Source organism: Prionailurus bengalensis, chromosome A2 (assembly GCF_016509475.1).
Source record: "Prionailurus bengalensis isolate Pbe53 chromosome A2, Fcat_Pben_1.1_paternal_pri, whole genome shotgun sequence".
NCBI lineage: Eukaryota > Metazoa > Chordata > Mammalia > Carnivora > Felidae > Prionailurus > Prionailurus bengalensis.
In genome coordinates, this window is record NC_057348.1 from 33,795,352 (window position 1) to 33,809,951 (window position 14,600).

At 41.3% G+C, this 14,600-nt stretch overlaps 1 protein-coding gene and 1 non-coding gene across 2 annotated transcripts; both read left to right on the top strand.

Moving 5' to 3' along the window:
• Positions 1-13,615: 13,615 nt before the first annotated feature.
• Positions 13,616-14,488, top strand: LOC122488178 (40S ribosomal protein S2-like). The gene is given in 2 exon segments (XM_043589403.1): positions 13,616-14,349; positions 14,352-14,488. Coding segments are annotated over 2 exon segments (666 nt in total). The 5' UTR covers positions 13,616-13,820.
• LOC122488840 lies at positions 13,776-13,904 on the top strand. Its single transcript, XR_006298754.1, has one exon. It is a non-coding gene; the product is annotated as a small nucleolar RNA SNORA64/SNORA10 family (small nucleolar RNA).
• Positions 14,489-14,600: the final 112 nt, after the last annotated feature.

Sequence of the window (14,600 nt, forward strand, 5' to 3'; positions counted from 1 at the left end):
CTTAGCTGTCAGCTAACACTTGAGACAGTTGGCAGCAAAGAGGAAGACTATGGTACTAGAAGGTGGGAAAGTGTATCGACGAGCAGGACTAAAAGGGCCCTGAGATGGAAACGAGAATCCTGGAGAACAGATTCTGCAGCTTCTATATTGGCTGACTACCTTGGTGGAAGGGGAGAATTTCAAGCTTTTCTTATTTGCCAGTTTTTTGTTTGTTTGTTTGTTTGTTTTAGTTCTCCCACAAATTAGAAGGGTAGGTTGTACAATGCAAATAGCGTTTTAAACATTTTAGTAATTGAATGAAGGCAGTGATGCACAACCACAAGGTCTTCACATTTATTTACTGAGATTGTGCATGCCCTGTGTTAATTTCACACTCTTTGCAAATATATTCCTCCTTGCATTAGAGAGAGACAGAAAATGCCTTGTTGAGGCTCAGAGATAAAGGAGTGATGCTAAAGAACAAAGAAACGGATTTATAATTCCCTGTCCTCAGAGCCTCATATCTTTCTCTGGTTAGGAAGCAGGTGCTGTCATAATTTTTCCAAAGACAGATTATCTCAACGCTTTGTGTCCAAAATCAGAATGGGGATATTTGCAGGGTTTTTTTTTTTTTTAATTAAGAGCTTGAAGAGAATTTGAGGGGTAGAGGAGACATTGTTGGCATAAACACAAAGGTTCTTATACTTCTCCTCACTCAAAGTTACAATATGAATGTTATCACTGCTGTCTAAAACCCCACGAATTTGCATCTGGAATGGGGTATGCTTTGTTGCATTCGTGAAGGGCAGTTTTTTGTCACATTGCCACACGTGCAGTCTGAGGTACGAGAACTCAGTGTTTCACTTGTTCTTCCTTCCCACCTTCCTGATCAACGGAGGCAGCCCACGGCCTCATGCAAGAATCATTCGTTCATTCACTCAACAAATATTTAGCCCTGGGTCAGCACTCAAGTTACAAAATCAGCTAATGGCATTTGTTTCTAAAAGCATCTGTCTCAGTCTGGGTTTCTTGTAAAATAGACCCTGACCCAGAGACTTGGGTTCAGGTAGTTTTTTGGGAGAGACACTTCCTGGAAACACAAAGAAGAGGAAAAAGTGAGACAGGAAAGGACAAAAAGTTACAAAGTTGACATAAAATAGCTGTAGGCAGTGGGGCCGAATTCTCCTGGGGAACCTCTGGGAAACATCAGAGCGAAGGCTGGGGCATTTCTTTATCCATTTATCTTGATCGTGCCTGCAAATCTCCTGTGGTGCCAAAGAGAAGACTCGGGGAGAGGATAAGAGACTGTGATTCCTGAGTTGGTGTATTGTCAGGGACTGTCGAACTTAGAGGAGCCAAGGACATATGGGGCAGTCCATCACTAGCACTGACTATCAAATCCTTGCCTTCTCTACTAGGTTCATTTTGGAACTAACAAACTTAAGACTGCGGTATAGGTCAGTGCCACCATATGTGGTTGTGTAGGATGTGCACTGTACAACTCCAGAGGTTGTCACTCATATAGAATGCAGCGTAACTTTTGTCCCCCAGAGCTAGGCAATGAAAAAACTCTGTAAGACATTCACATGAATTACAGTGTAATTGGTATCCCTTGGAACCTGTAGTGCACAATCTGGAAAGCCGTGCACGCGGTTTCTCTTATAAGAACATCTTCCTGTGAAGGGTAGATATTATTTTTGAGATCGAAAAAATTAGTATAGGGGCGCCTGGGTGGCTCAGTCGGTTGAGCGTCCGACTTCAGCTCAGGTCACGATCTCGCGTCCGTGAGTTCGAGCCCCGCGTCGGGCTCTGGGCTGATGGCTCAGAGCCTGGAGCCTGCTTCCAATTCTGTGTCTCCCTCTCTCTCTGCCCCTCCCCCATTCATGCTCTGTCTCTCTCTCTCTCTCTCAAAAATAAATAAATGTTAAAAAAATTTTTTAAAAATTAGTATAAAGCATTTCTGATTTTTGTTTGTTTGTTTTAAGCATTTCTGAATAAAATAGACTTCAGTTAACATATTTTCAGCAGCCCAGCAGTAGTTACAGGTTCTAAATGGCATTTAGGCTCCAGAGACCCCGTAGGCTTTACATTAACACCGTTTGCCTAGTTGTTTAGGTGGACGGATATAGGACCACATGCAGAGCAGCTGTGCCTCATTGGGAAGGCCAACTGCTACTCAGATTCCCAGCTCTGTGACCTTCCTCACCTACACAGGACATGTACAGCTGCCACACGTACAAGATATGAGTGTGTCCCCTTAGCACAGAGGGGCTGCAGCCTCAGTTTCCCACCACTCCCTGAGACCACGCTAGTCTAGTTCAAGGCTCTTCCATTCGCAGTGTGGTCCCCACAGTTAGAGGTTTTACTGTAAACGAGGCAGATATAACCTTCCCTATTGTCTCTTAATTTGTCGTTTGTAATGAGACAGTTCTATCGGAAAATAGTCTCTGAATTTGTTTTAAAGGCACATCTGGGTTCAGCCCAGGGCCTGATGTTGACATTTCACTCGAAATACTCTCCATGAGTCTTTGATGAATGAGAACACAGTGCATACACAACAATTCCTCTCATCTCTAAATTCTTGCCCAAAGCAATTGGCATATGTTGTGAATTTCCATGTAAATAAATCCATAGTTAAGACCAAGTTGTAAAAAAAATTACAAACAAGTCTCATTGTTAATTATAGAGTATTCGAAAAGAAGATAAACACACAATATGGATTTTAGAAATATATTTCTCAACTTAATCTTAAATCTTGATCACAAGTCCTGTCCCAATTTTCTTGTCCACCTAAGCTGTCTTTTGGACTATTTTATTTTATTTTATTTTAGAAAGGTGTATTTATTTATTTTGAGAGAGACAGAGACAGCATGAGTGGGTGAGAGGCAGAAGAGGGAGAGAGAGAATCCCAAGCAGGCTCTGAGATGCCAGGGCAGAGCCCTACACCCCCGAAACATGAGGTCATGTCCTGAGCTGAAACCAAGAGTCAGATGTTTAACCTACTGAGCCACCCAGGCGCCCCTAGAGGACTATTTTAGAAGTTGAGTAGGAACAGAGGCAGAAAAGAAGCGCACAATAGATCACCTCCTACTGCCATTGATCAGTTGTTCCACGACAGAAGTAGTTCTACTTGGTTTTCATGAACTAAAAATTCATTCTTTGTAGGCGTGAAGTAAGCATACTATGGGTGTTTGGTTAAGCACAGGATTCTCTGAGCACTTACTGAGGATAACTTACATATCGCATGGGAAAAGACTATAATTGAAACACTATGGAAACATTACTTCTAAGGGATTAGTTAATGGTATGCTTACATTTTTGAGAGTTATTTTAAATCATTCTTTCCCCAGGGGCGCCTGGGTGGCTCAGCTGGTTGAGCATCCAACTTCAGCTCAGGTTATGATTTCGTGGTTCGTGCGTTCATGCCCCGCGTCCGGCTCCGTGCTGACATCTCACAGCCTGGAACCTGCTTCAGATTCTGTGTCTCCCTCTCTCTCTGCCCCTCCCCCACTCATGCTCTGTCTGCCTCTCTCTCAGAATAAATAAACATTAAAAAAATTGTTTTATTTTTTATTTTATTTTTTTTTTCAACGTTTATTTATTTTTGGGACAGAGAGAGACAGAGCATGAACGGGGGAGGGGCAGAGAGAGAGGGAGACACAAAAAAATTGTTTTAAATCACTCTTTCCCCAGACTTACTATGACAAAAACCTAGGTTTTTGTTTGATCTTCTCATTTCTGCAAGCAACATATGATGTCATGGATGACCGTCATGTCTTTTAAAGTTTTTTTTTAAGGTTTATTTTATTTATTTTGAGGGGGGTGGGAAATGAGGAGAGGAGGGGCAGAAATAGGGAGCTTGAACTCAACAAACGGAGATCATGACCTGAGCAAAAATCAAGAGTCGGGCACTTAACCAACTAAGCCACTGAGGCATCCTGACCGTCACGGCTTTTAAAAGAGAGGTGCTCGTCTGCTGTTGTGAAATGGCCAATCTATTGTCCACAATGACACTACAGAACTAGTTGCTCATCCTCCTGATTGGATTCACCTGTGTTTTTGAGCGAACTCATTTCTTGAAAGGAAATCATGGCAGGCCATTGGTAGTGAACTCTGGGAGAATCAGGGATCAGGGAAATCAGCATAAAGATTGCTCCATGGGTTCTACATGCTCTCTTCTTGCCAGGAACACATACTCCAAATTGACATCCTTCATTTTCCTGCTATCTTCCACGAAGAAGAGTTCTCGGGGGCAGGGCAAGAGGAGAAGGGGATCCTGAAGATTTCAATAGCGTTACTAATCCTCTAGTATTGGTCTCCAGGACCGTTTGGTGCCCACTGCCCCTTCTCAATGCACATTAGCCTTGACACAGTACTGAAGATGCACTTGGGTCAGACATTTCCTTAATTCCCTTCCCTCATTTCTCTCTCCTTTCTTCCCTTCATTCCACCGTTTGAGCTCAACTGTGTATCTGGCACTGAGTACACAGTTGTGAACTTGATAAACATTGTCCTCATGTTAATGGATTTTATAACTCGTGTGGGAGCAAGGTGTGAAGTGAGCACACAAATATAGGATTACAAGTTATGACAAGTGCTGGGGAAAATGTATGACACTCTGGGAGAAAACTGGTGGGAGCTGGGTGACGTGAAGAGAAGACAGCCTCTATGGAAACCTCATTAACTGAGCCCTCATTGAAGGTCACATAAGAAGGAGAAATGTAGGCATGGGGGTTAGGCACGTGCGAAGGCCCTGAGACTGAAGATATGAACAGGATCAACTCATCTGAGGCACCAAAAGCCCTCAGTGTTGCTAAAGCTTCATTAGCAAAGAAAATGGACTGGCAGGCCATGAAGTTGAAGCACTAGCTAGAGGCCAGATCATATAGGCTAAAGGGAAAAATAGAAAATGTCTGCCGAGAAATACAACTTGGAAGAGGAAAAAAGTAAACATTAACAAAGGATGTGGGACTTCATTTGAACGACACATTACTCTGCAGGTAGTACTGTGTTCTTTTGTAATTATTTAGGGGAACTGTGGCCGTTTTGCAATGTTAGCAGCATTGAACTTGAGAAATGAATGACAAAGGTATAAGCTCCCTTTTTTCAAGATCCTTTGAACTCTAAGCAGGTTCACCTGAGAAAGATCAAAAAGATTGCTGTTTGGCCTGTAGCATTAAGCCTAGAATGTTCCTTTAGGACACATGCTGCTAGCTCCAAAGAATAAAAGGTTGTACCCTTTTAAACACAGGACTGTTGTTTGTTTTGGCAGAAGGTAACAAAGAGACCACGGTGCCACAGAGCTGTTTGGAAAGCTTGCAATGAGGAAGGTATAAAATGGTAAACTGAGTCGAGATAGGTATGTGAGGAGAGAGTTGGTGAATGGAAATTTGAAACCATAAATATTCTTTAAAATTTTTTTAATGTTTATTTGTTCTTGAGAGAGAGAGAGAGAGAGAGAAAAAGAGCGAGTGGGGGAGGGGCAGAGAGAGAGGGAGCCACAGAATTCAAAGCAGGCTCCAGGCTCTGAGCTGTCAGCACAGAGCCCGACAGGGGGCTCAAACTCACAAATCGTGATTTCATGACCTGAGTGGAAGTCGGACACTTAACCTACTGACCCACCCAGGTGCCCCAATAGTATTCTTTAAAAATTTCCCAGTGAATGCTCAGGGGCTCTGTGTTGTGTAATGGAGCGATCCCCTCATGGCTGTCTCCCTGTCTCCTTCTTTCTAGCAACTCTGACCTATGAGCCAAAATGGCATTGAAGGGATAGGGAGAACTTTGGTGATTGGTTGATTAAAAAAAATGTGGTGCCTCAGGGTTTTTTTTGTGAGACTGAGATGCATTTCACCTTTGAAATGGAATATATTAAAGATATTCTATCTCCTATGAAGAAAAGGTGTCTTTCTGATGGTGGTTATATATACATAACATAAAAATGACCCTTTTAACCATTTTAAGTGCATACTTCACTGGCAGTGAGTACATCCACACAGTTGTGCAACCATCACTGCCATCCATCTCTAGAACTTTTTCATCTTCCCCACCTGAAATTATGTACCCATTAAACACTAACTACCCATCTCCCTCTGCCCCCTCCTGGCTCTTGGCAACCAACAGTCTACTTTCTGTCTATCAATTTGACTATTCTAGGCACCTCCTGTAAGCAGAAGAATATAGTATTTGTCCTTTTGTAACTGGCTTATTTCATTTAACATAACATCTTCAAGGCCGTCTATGCTGTGCCATGTGTCAGAATTTCCTTCCTTTTTAAGGCTAAATAAAATATCATTGTATGTTTACACCACATATTGTTAATCCACAATTGTTGACATTTGGGTTGGAGAAAAAGTGTCTTAATATCAACAAGATTTTTTTTTCTTACATTATCTCACTTTTCTTCTTTTCCTTTCTCTGACCTTTCCCTTGCCTTCTCTTGCCTTCCCTTCCCTTCCTTTTTCCTTTCCTTTCCTCCCTGTCTCTCTCCTTGGCTATAAGGAAGATAGAATGTGACTAAAGGTTATTATTATCGGGAATCTCAAAGACTAGTACAATGACTTCCTTTTTTATTTTATTTTTTAAGTTTATTTATTTATTTTGAGAAACAGAGAGCAGGGGAGGGGCAGAGAAAGGGAGAGAGAGAGAATCCCAAGCAGGCTCCATGCTGTCAGCCCAGAGCCCAATGTGGGGCTCAATCTCATGAACCATGAGACCATGACCTCAACTGAAATCAAGAGACAGATGCTTAACTGACTGAGTCACCTTTTTTTAAAAAAAATATTATTATAGTAGACTTTTTTTTAGACGAGTTTAGGTTCATAGGAAAATTGAGCAAAAAGTACAGAGTTCCCATATATTCCCCATACCTCTCCCCAGCCCATCCACATCCCCACGGGAGTGGTAAAATTGTTAAAATTGATGAACCTTCACTGAAACATTACGATCATCCCAAATCCATAGTCTATATAGGGTCAATCCCTCTTGTCATTGTATATTCTCTGGGTTTGAAAAAATGTATTATGATTTGCATCCATCATTACATTATCATACTAATTTATTTCACTGCCCTAAAAATCCTCTGCACTCAGCCCATTCATTCCTCCCTCTTCCTAACCTCTGGTAACCACCGATCTTTTACTGCTCCATAGTTTTGCCTTTTGCAGAATGTCATATAGTAGTTGGAATCATATAGTATGAAGCCTTCTTGGATTGACTTCACTCACTTAATAGTCATTTAAGGTTTCTGCATGTCTTTTCATGGCTTAACAACTCATTTATTTTTACTGCTGAATAGTATTCCATTGTCTGGATAGACCACAGGTTATTTGTCCGTTCACCTACTAAAGGACATCTTGGTTTTTCCAAGTTTTGGCACTTGTGAATAAAGCTGATGTAAACATTCATGTGCAGGTTTTTGTGTGAACACGAGTTTTCAACTAATTTCAGTAAATATGAAGCAGTGTAATTACCAGATCAAATGTTAAGACTATCTTTAGCTTTGTAAGAGACGGCCAAACTGTTTTCTGAGGTGGCCATGAATTCCTTTTGGGTTTTGTTGTTTTTCTTTAAGAAACCAGGAGTCCAGGCTCAATTATAATCCCTACATCACAGGTGACAGTTTGGATTAAGTGGGAAAGTAAGTGGGGAAATGGCCAGTCATCTCATAGGGCCTGATATAAAGTGATTGCAATTTCTTTTACTCATGCAGAGCTGTCCAGGTGAACTGGACAGGGGGTTATGGAGTCAGCAGGAGGTTTATATGACTGGTTCAGCCATTCATTAGCCAAGATATAATTTTGAAGATGTTTTGCAGAGATAAAGGAGAGGAAGGTAGAGGAGGGGTGTTTTTGAAGGTAACGGTTTGCTTCAAAGGTAAATGAGAAATTAAAAGGCAAGCTTCTTAAACTAGCATATTGTAAGAATCATGGAACTTTGATAAAAAAAAATGAAACTGGTAGGGTAAGATATTTATATGAGAAAAAGGGGATTATGGACACCCAGTAGGTGCTTATTTAGCACTTGCTGATGGAATTAATTTGAGGAATAATAAAGTTGTGCTTATTATGTGGTTTAATGGTGAACATTTCTCTTTAAGTTTCCTATAATGGGAAGATCATGAACCCCATTTATGTTTTCCCATTATCCTCTACTGTAAAGAAAAAAACAGCTCAATTTGCCCTTGAATATAACAATAGTGAGTGACTGAGAAAAATCATTTGCTGTCCCCATCTGTGTCACAAGGGTGACCTGTAACTATTTGTTGCCACTTCAACAGAGGGGAGTGATTACACCAAGGGCACTTCTGTATTATATTTCAGTGTGACAGGCTTGCCAAACTGATGGGCAGTAAATGCACAAGGCATAAGGTTTGAAGATAATTTCCACGTCTGATAGGGTGGAGCTCTTTGTCAGAGAATGCAAAAATTAGCTGAACAAATTTCATCCTGATTATTTTTGTACATATCTTGGAAACCTAGCTGTAGCTTCCCGTTGGGTCAAATATGGAACAAAATCCAATTATGGCAGATAATTTATTCACTCTTTCTAAAGTCTAGACAGGTTTATATCAACTTGCTCATGGAAAAAGGTAAAGAAATTAAGCAATGTCAAGTGAGGGGCTGTCACAGTTAGAGATAGGTTAGCAACAGAGATTCAAATGATGATAGCAGTCACAGCAGTAGTAATTATTCATTAGACATGAACAGTAATGCAAAGAGAAAACAGAAAGATCATTTTTAATGTACCCAAAGATAATCAACGATCATGCAGATTTTTTCATGTGCATTTGCAAATTATATTTTGCCTCTAAGATTGCCGCCAATGATTCCTCCTGCCTCTGTTCATTTCCTTGTGTAATCCCCTCCCCCTGAGTGTGGGCTGGTAAAGTTTATGGGATGTCAACTCAGAGGTCAGATGACCAAGTTTGCGGCTTCTAGCCTGGGTGTTCTCTTTCAGTCTTGCTTGCTTGCTCCCTCTGATGAGAGCCAGGGGCCATGTTGCAAGCTCCTATATGGAAACACAAATGTGGCAAGGAATTGAGGAAGGCCTCCAGCCGGTAGACAGTGAAGACTTGAGCCCTTCAATCCCATATCCTGCAGGGAACTGGCTCCTGCCAACACCCACGTGAGTGAGCTTGGAAGTGGATCCTCCCCGACTTGAGCCATCAGATGGAATTGCAGCCCTGGTGGCAGAATGACAGCAGTCTCATGAGAGACTTTGAGCCAGCCTATGTGTAGCTGGGTAATATTCAGATATTGGACCCAAAGAAATTCTGAGATCATAAATGTTTGTTGTTTTAAGCTGCCAAGGGTTGGGGTAGTTTGTTAGGTAGCAACAGATAATTAATACATGTAAGTTTACAAAAATTGGATTGGGGCACCTGAGTGGCTCAGTTGATTAAGCATCTGATTCTTGCTTTTGGCTCAGGTCATGATCTCATGGTTTGAGAGTCTGAGCCCCACATTAGGCTCTCTGCTGCCAACACAGAGTCTGCTTTGGATCCTCTGCCACCCCCTCCCTCTGCTCCTCTCCCACATATGTGTGTGCGAGTGTGCACACATGTTCTCTCTCTCTCCTTCTCTCTCTCTCTCAAAAATAAGCAGGAAAAAAATTGGATCACATTGTCTTTCATCAGCCAGAGTTTTATCAGCAAAAAGAGGGCACCCAATTGGGATTTTTGAGCAGAACTGTGCACCATGTTAAGAATATCAGTTAGGTATGAAAGAAGCAGCCAGGGCTTATAACATTATGAAAAATCCATTATCATCCATAGACCTGAAGAAGGAAGGGAAGGAAACTGTGCTAGAAGAGACCAAAAAAAGGGGAGCCACAGAGGGAAAGTTGTCTTACAGGAGATTTGTCCAGGGACACACCACCTGTCAGAGTTGGGTCAAGGCAGGGAGCAAGCAGAGAAGAAATACCCTGGCATCGTTCTTTTGCCATCCTCAGATTGCCCATGACTGTTACTGGCCAAACCCAGCTGGAAACCAGAGGGCAGTTCCTAGGGGTCAGCGCCCTAGGACAGAAAACAAGGCAGAGAAGGCAGAGAATAGATCTGCTGAGGCATAAAGAGAAAAACCAGCATATGCCCATGCTCTTGTGCAATTATTTTTATGTTTATCATCTTTCTGTATCATTAATGATTCGTCTCCATTATGGTTTTATTTATTTAACATTTTTTTCTTTTTAATGTTTATTTATTTTTGAGAGAGAGAGAGACAGAGCACAAGCAGGGGAGGAGCACAGAGAGAGGGAGACACAGAATCCGAAGCAGGCTCCAGGCTCTGAGCTGTCAGCACAGAGCCTGACATGGGGCTTGAACTCACAAACTATGAGATCATGACCCGAGCTGAAGTCAGACGCCCAACCCACTGAGCCACCCTGGTGCCCCTACGTCATGCTTTTAAATAGCTACACATGGGACCTATTACAAATTATCTCAGCCACATACGGATGAACATTTTTAGATGTATAAAAAAATTCTCCTTTGGCTATGGTAAGCAGCGAAGTGAATATCCTTATAGTTCTATTTCTATGGATTAAAAAAAAAGTTCCTTCGAGCACAATGCAAGAAGTAGAAATAATTAAGGACAAAGAACATTTTTAAAAGGATTTTGATACATCTTGCTATATTACTCACCAGAAAATCTACTATATTCTCCCTCTGGGAAAAAAATCTTTGCCTATTTGATAAGATTTTAAAAATAGGCTTTATTGGGCAGTCTGGTTGTTTTAGTAGGTAGAACATGTGATTCTTGATCTCAGGGTTGTAAGTTCAAGCCCCACGTTGGGTGTAAAGATTACTTAAAAAAAAAAATCTTGGGGCACCTGGGTGGCTCAGTCGACTAAACTTTGAATTCTTGATTTTGGCTCAGGTTCTCATGGTTCATGGGATCAAGCCCTGAGTCAGGCTCTGCGCTGATGGCAGGGAGCCTGCTTGGGAGTCTCTCTCTCCCTCTCTCTCTCTCCTCCTGCCCTGCTTGTGCTCTTTTTCTCTCTCTCAAAATAAATAAATAAACATTAAAAGAATAAAATAAATCTTTACCCGAAAAATGCTTTATTGCTTTTTAATTTTCATTTTGGTACTACCAGTAAATTTAAAATACTTTCCACATGTTCATTAGCCACTTGTATTTCTTCCTTTATGAACTTTGCCCACCTTTTCCATTTGTATTACTCTTTCTCTTATTGATTTATAGGAGGTATTTAATGTTAAGGATTTATTGTTGTCATATATACTGTAAATATTTTCCTTAGTATAAAAAAAAGTCATGCATAGAACCTGTTTCTTTACCTAAATAATATTAAATATTAAATATTTAATTTAATAATATTAAAATGTTTACCTTTTTAAAACCTATTTCAATAGTTTAATTATGTCAAGTAAAAGTTTTAAGCCATTTGGAACAGTATTTGGAGGTAAAGCATGAAACAAGGATGAAAAATTATTTTCTTCTAAATGTGTGCTTGACTGTCCCCACACCATTTATTGAGAGGACCATCTTTTTTTTTTCTCACTGATTTGAAATGGAAAGACAAAGCCACATGGCAAGTATACTCTTTTTTTTTCAATATATGAAATTTATTGTCAAATCGGTTTCCATACAACACCCAGGAGTATACTTTTGATTCTACTACTTAAAGGAAAACAGGCTTTTAAAATGAGCCTTTTTGCATTTTTCATTGGACTTCCTTTCCATTACATATATTTGCTATCCTTTGCAGATGGGTTAAAATACCTCCATGGATACTTTTACTGAACGTGATTCTATGACCTCATTTTTAAAAAAAAAAAATTTTTTTTAACATTTATTTATTTTTGAGACAGAGAGACAGAGCATGAACGGGGGAGGGTCAGAGAGAGGGAGACACAGAATCTGAAACAGGCTCCAGGCTCTGAGCTGTGAGCACCGAGCTCGACGCGGGGCTTGAACTCACGGACCGCGAGATCATGACCTGAGCCGAAGTCGGCCACTTAACCGACTGAGCCACCCAGGCGCCCCTGACCTCATTTTTTAATAAAGATCCGCAACAGTGGCCTGGAGATTGGGCCTAGTGCTGCCTGAACATTATGTCCTTCGTCTCCCAAGTTAGGCCTAATGTGTTTTTTGAGGTATGTTTTTTGACTTACTGCAAATTCTTATAAATGCTATTGAGATTTGAGAACTTGTTTAAAAGTAAACTTGGCTTACGGTGGTAGGTTTAATTAAAGAAGACAGTGTTATCATGTAATTTCTCATGCTTAATGCAAATCAGCGCTTACCTAATTTCCAGTGTCTCTTCACATTGAAGATTTGAGGACATATCATACCTGCAGGGTGGTGACAATGATGATGCATTGAAATACTCCATTTAAAAGGTATGTTCAAGGGGCGCCTGGGTGGCGCAGTCGGTTAAGCGTCCGACTTCAGCCAGGTCACGATCTCGCGGTCCGTGAGTTCGAGCCCCGCGTCAGGCTCTGGGCTGATGGCTCGGAGCCTGGAGCCTGCTTCCGATTCTGTGTCTCCCTCTCTCTCTGCCCCTCCCCCGTTCATGCTCTGTCTCTCTCTGTCCCAAAATAAATAAACATTGAAAAAAAAATTAAAAAAAAAAAAAAAGGTATGTTCAAGGGGTGACAGATATTTCTTTCTTTTTTTTTAATTTTATTTTTAGAGAGAGAGCACCCATGTGCTTGCATGTGAGCAGGTAGGGGCAGAAGGAGAGGGAGAATAATTTCAAGCGGGCTCCATGCCCAGTGCAGGGCCCATGACCCTGGGATCATGACCTAAGATAAAATCAAGGGTCAGATGTTCTATCAACTGAGCTACCTGGGCACTCTGGTGACATATTTTTCTGCTAGCATTTTATGAAAAGGAGGTCCCGGGTCATGTTGTAAGATCCGTGTCTCCAAGAGGGTTTCTAGTGGCATCATGAAATACTTGGCGAAGCTTTTACCTTTGTACAAAAGGAGAGAATGTCACATTTCTTCTTGATTCTAGAAGGCATCCAATGCATTGTATTACCTTCCAAGTTACCAGAAAATGGCATCAACATAATTTCTTCCTACATAGTTGAAGACAGTCATCACATTGAAGAGGAAAAGAGTTTCTCCTTAATTTTAGAACCAAAGAAGTACTGTCTCAAAATTAAAATCAACAGTCTGGGTTAAATTCTTTCTTAGGGGAAGAGTTGCATCTAAGACTTCCAAAATCATTAGTAACTGCAAAGAACATCTGTTTTCTCTTAGGGAGGTATGATAGCGTGTATCACAAAGTGCATGTGCACCTCAATAATTTATCAATCTCTCATTCATAACATTCAGACTCTATAACATCAATGGGAAAATACTGAATAAATTTAATTTTTTCTACAAGCCAGGCAGTGGACTCAGTCCTTTCCATGAATCTATTGTTAAAAAATCTCCATCCAGGTAGACAAATATGTTATTTTAGTTAATGTTATTGAGGTATAACCTACATACAGTAAAACACATCCATTTAACTCATGTAATTAAAAACAATAAATTGTGCAATTCAATGCATTTTTGTAAATGTATTGCATATATAAAACATATACCCAAGCAGTGGCCACCACAATAATGATACAGAATATCTCTATCACCAAAAAGTACTCTTTGGTGTCTCCTTTGGAACCCGTTCTTTGCCTCCACTCCAGGGCCTTGGAACCTCTAGTCTGTTTTGTTGCTATAATTTTGTCTCTTCTGGAATTTCATATAAGTGTGATGGACACATGTTTTCATTTCTCTTGTGTAAATACCTAAGAGGCACATTGGAAAGCTAGGGGGTGGGGGACAAAAAGCACTTGGGGAGGTAGAAAATTATAGGTGGAAATTTAAAAAAAAAATGGGAAGAGAGAGAGAAAGGATCTCCTCAGGACCTCAGACTGGCCTCACAGAAGCCACTCTTTCCTGGAGTCATGCAACAGGTCCTGGGTGGGTTACTGCTGCCGTGCAGGTCAGGGGACCATCAACCTTCTCGGGCTGTTCGCAGGCATTTGCTGCCATCGGAGATTACAATGAACGTATCAGTCTGGATGTTAACTGCTCTAAGGAGGTAGCCACTGCCATCCATGGGGCCATCATCCTGGCCATGTTTTCTGTTGTCCCCATGTGGCGAGGCTCCTGGGGGAACAAGACTGGCAAGCCCCACACTGTCCCATGCAAGGTGACCGGCCGCTGTGGCTCTGTGCTAGTTCCCCTCATCCTCATCCCCAGAGGCCCTGGCATTATCTCAGCCCCTATGCCCAAGAAGCTGATGCTGATGGCTGGCATTGAAGACTGCTACACCTCAGCCAGGAGCTGCATTGCCACGCTGGGCAACTTCACCACGGTCACTTTTGGTGCCATTCCCAAGACCTACATCTATCTCCCTCCCACCTCTGGAAAGAGACTGAGTTCACCAAGTCTCTCTATCAGGAATCCACTGACTGTCTTGTAAAGATCCACACCCCGGTCTCCAGGCAGGGGTACGGCCACCACCTAGTTTTATACAAGAAAAATGAAGTGAATTAGAGCTTGTGGGGAAAAAAAATGCAACAAAAACATATACAAAACAATAAGAGGGGCATTGGTTTCTGTAGTGGTCCTACCATATTACATTCCTAGCATGTATGAGATGCTCTTC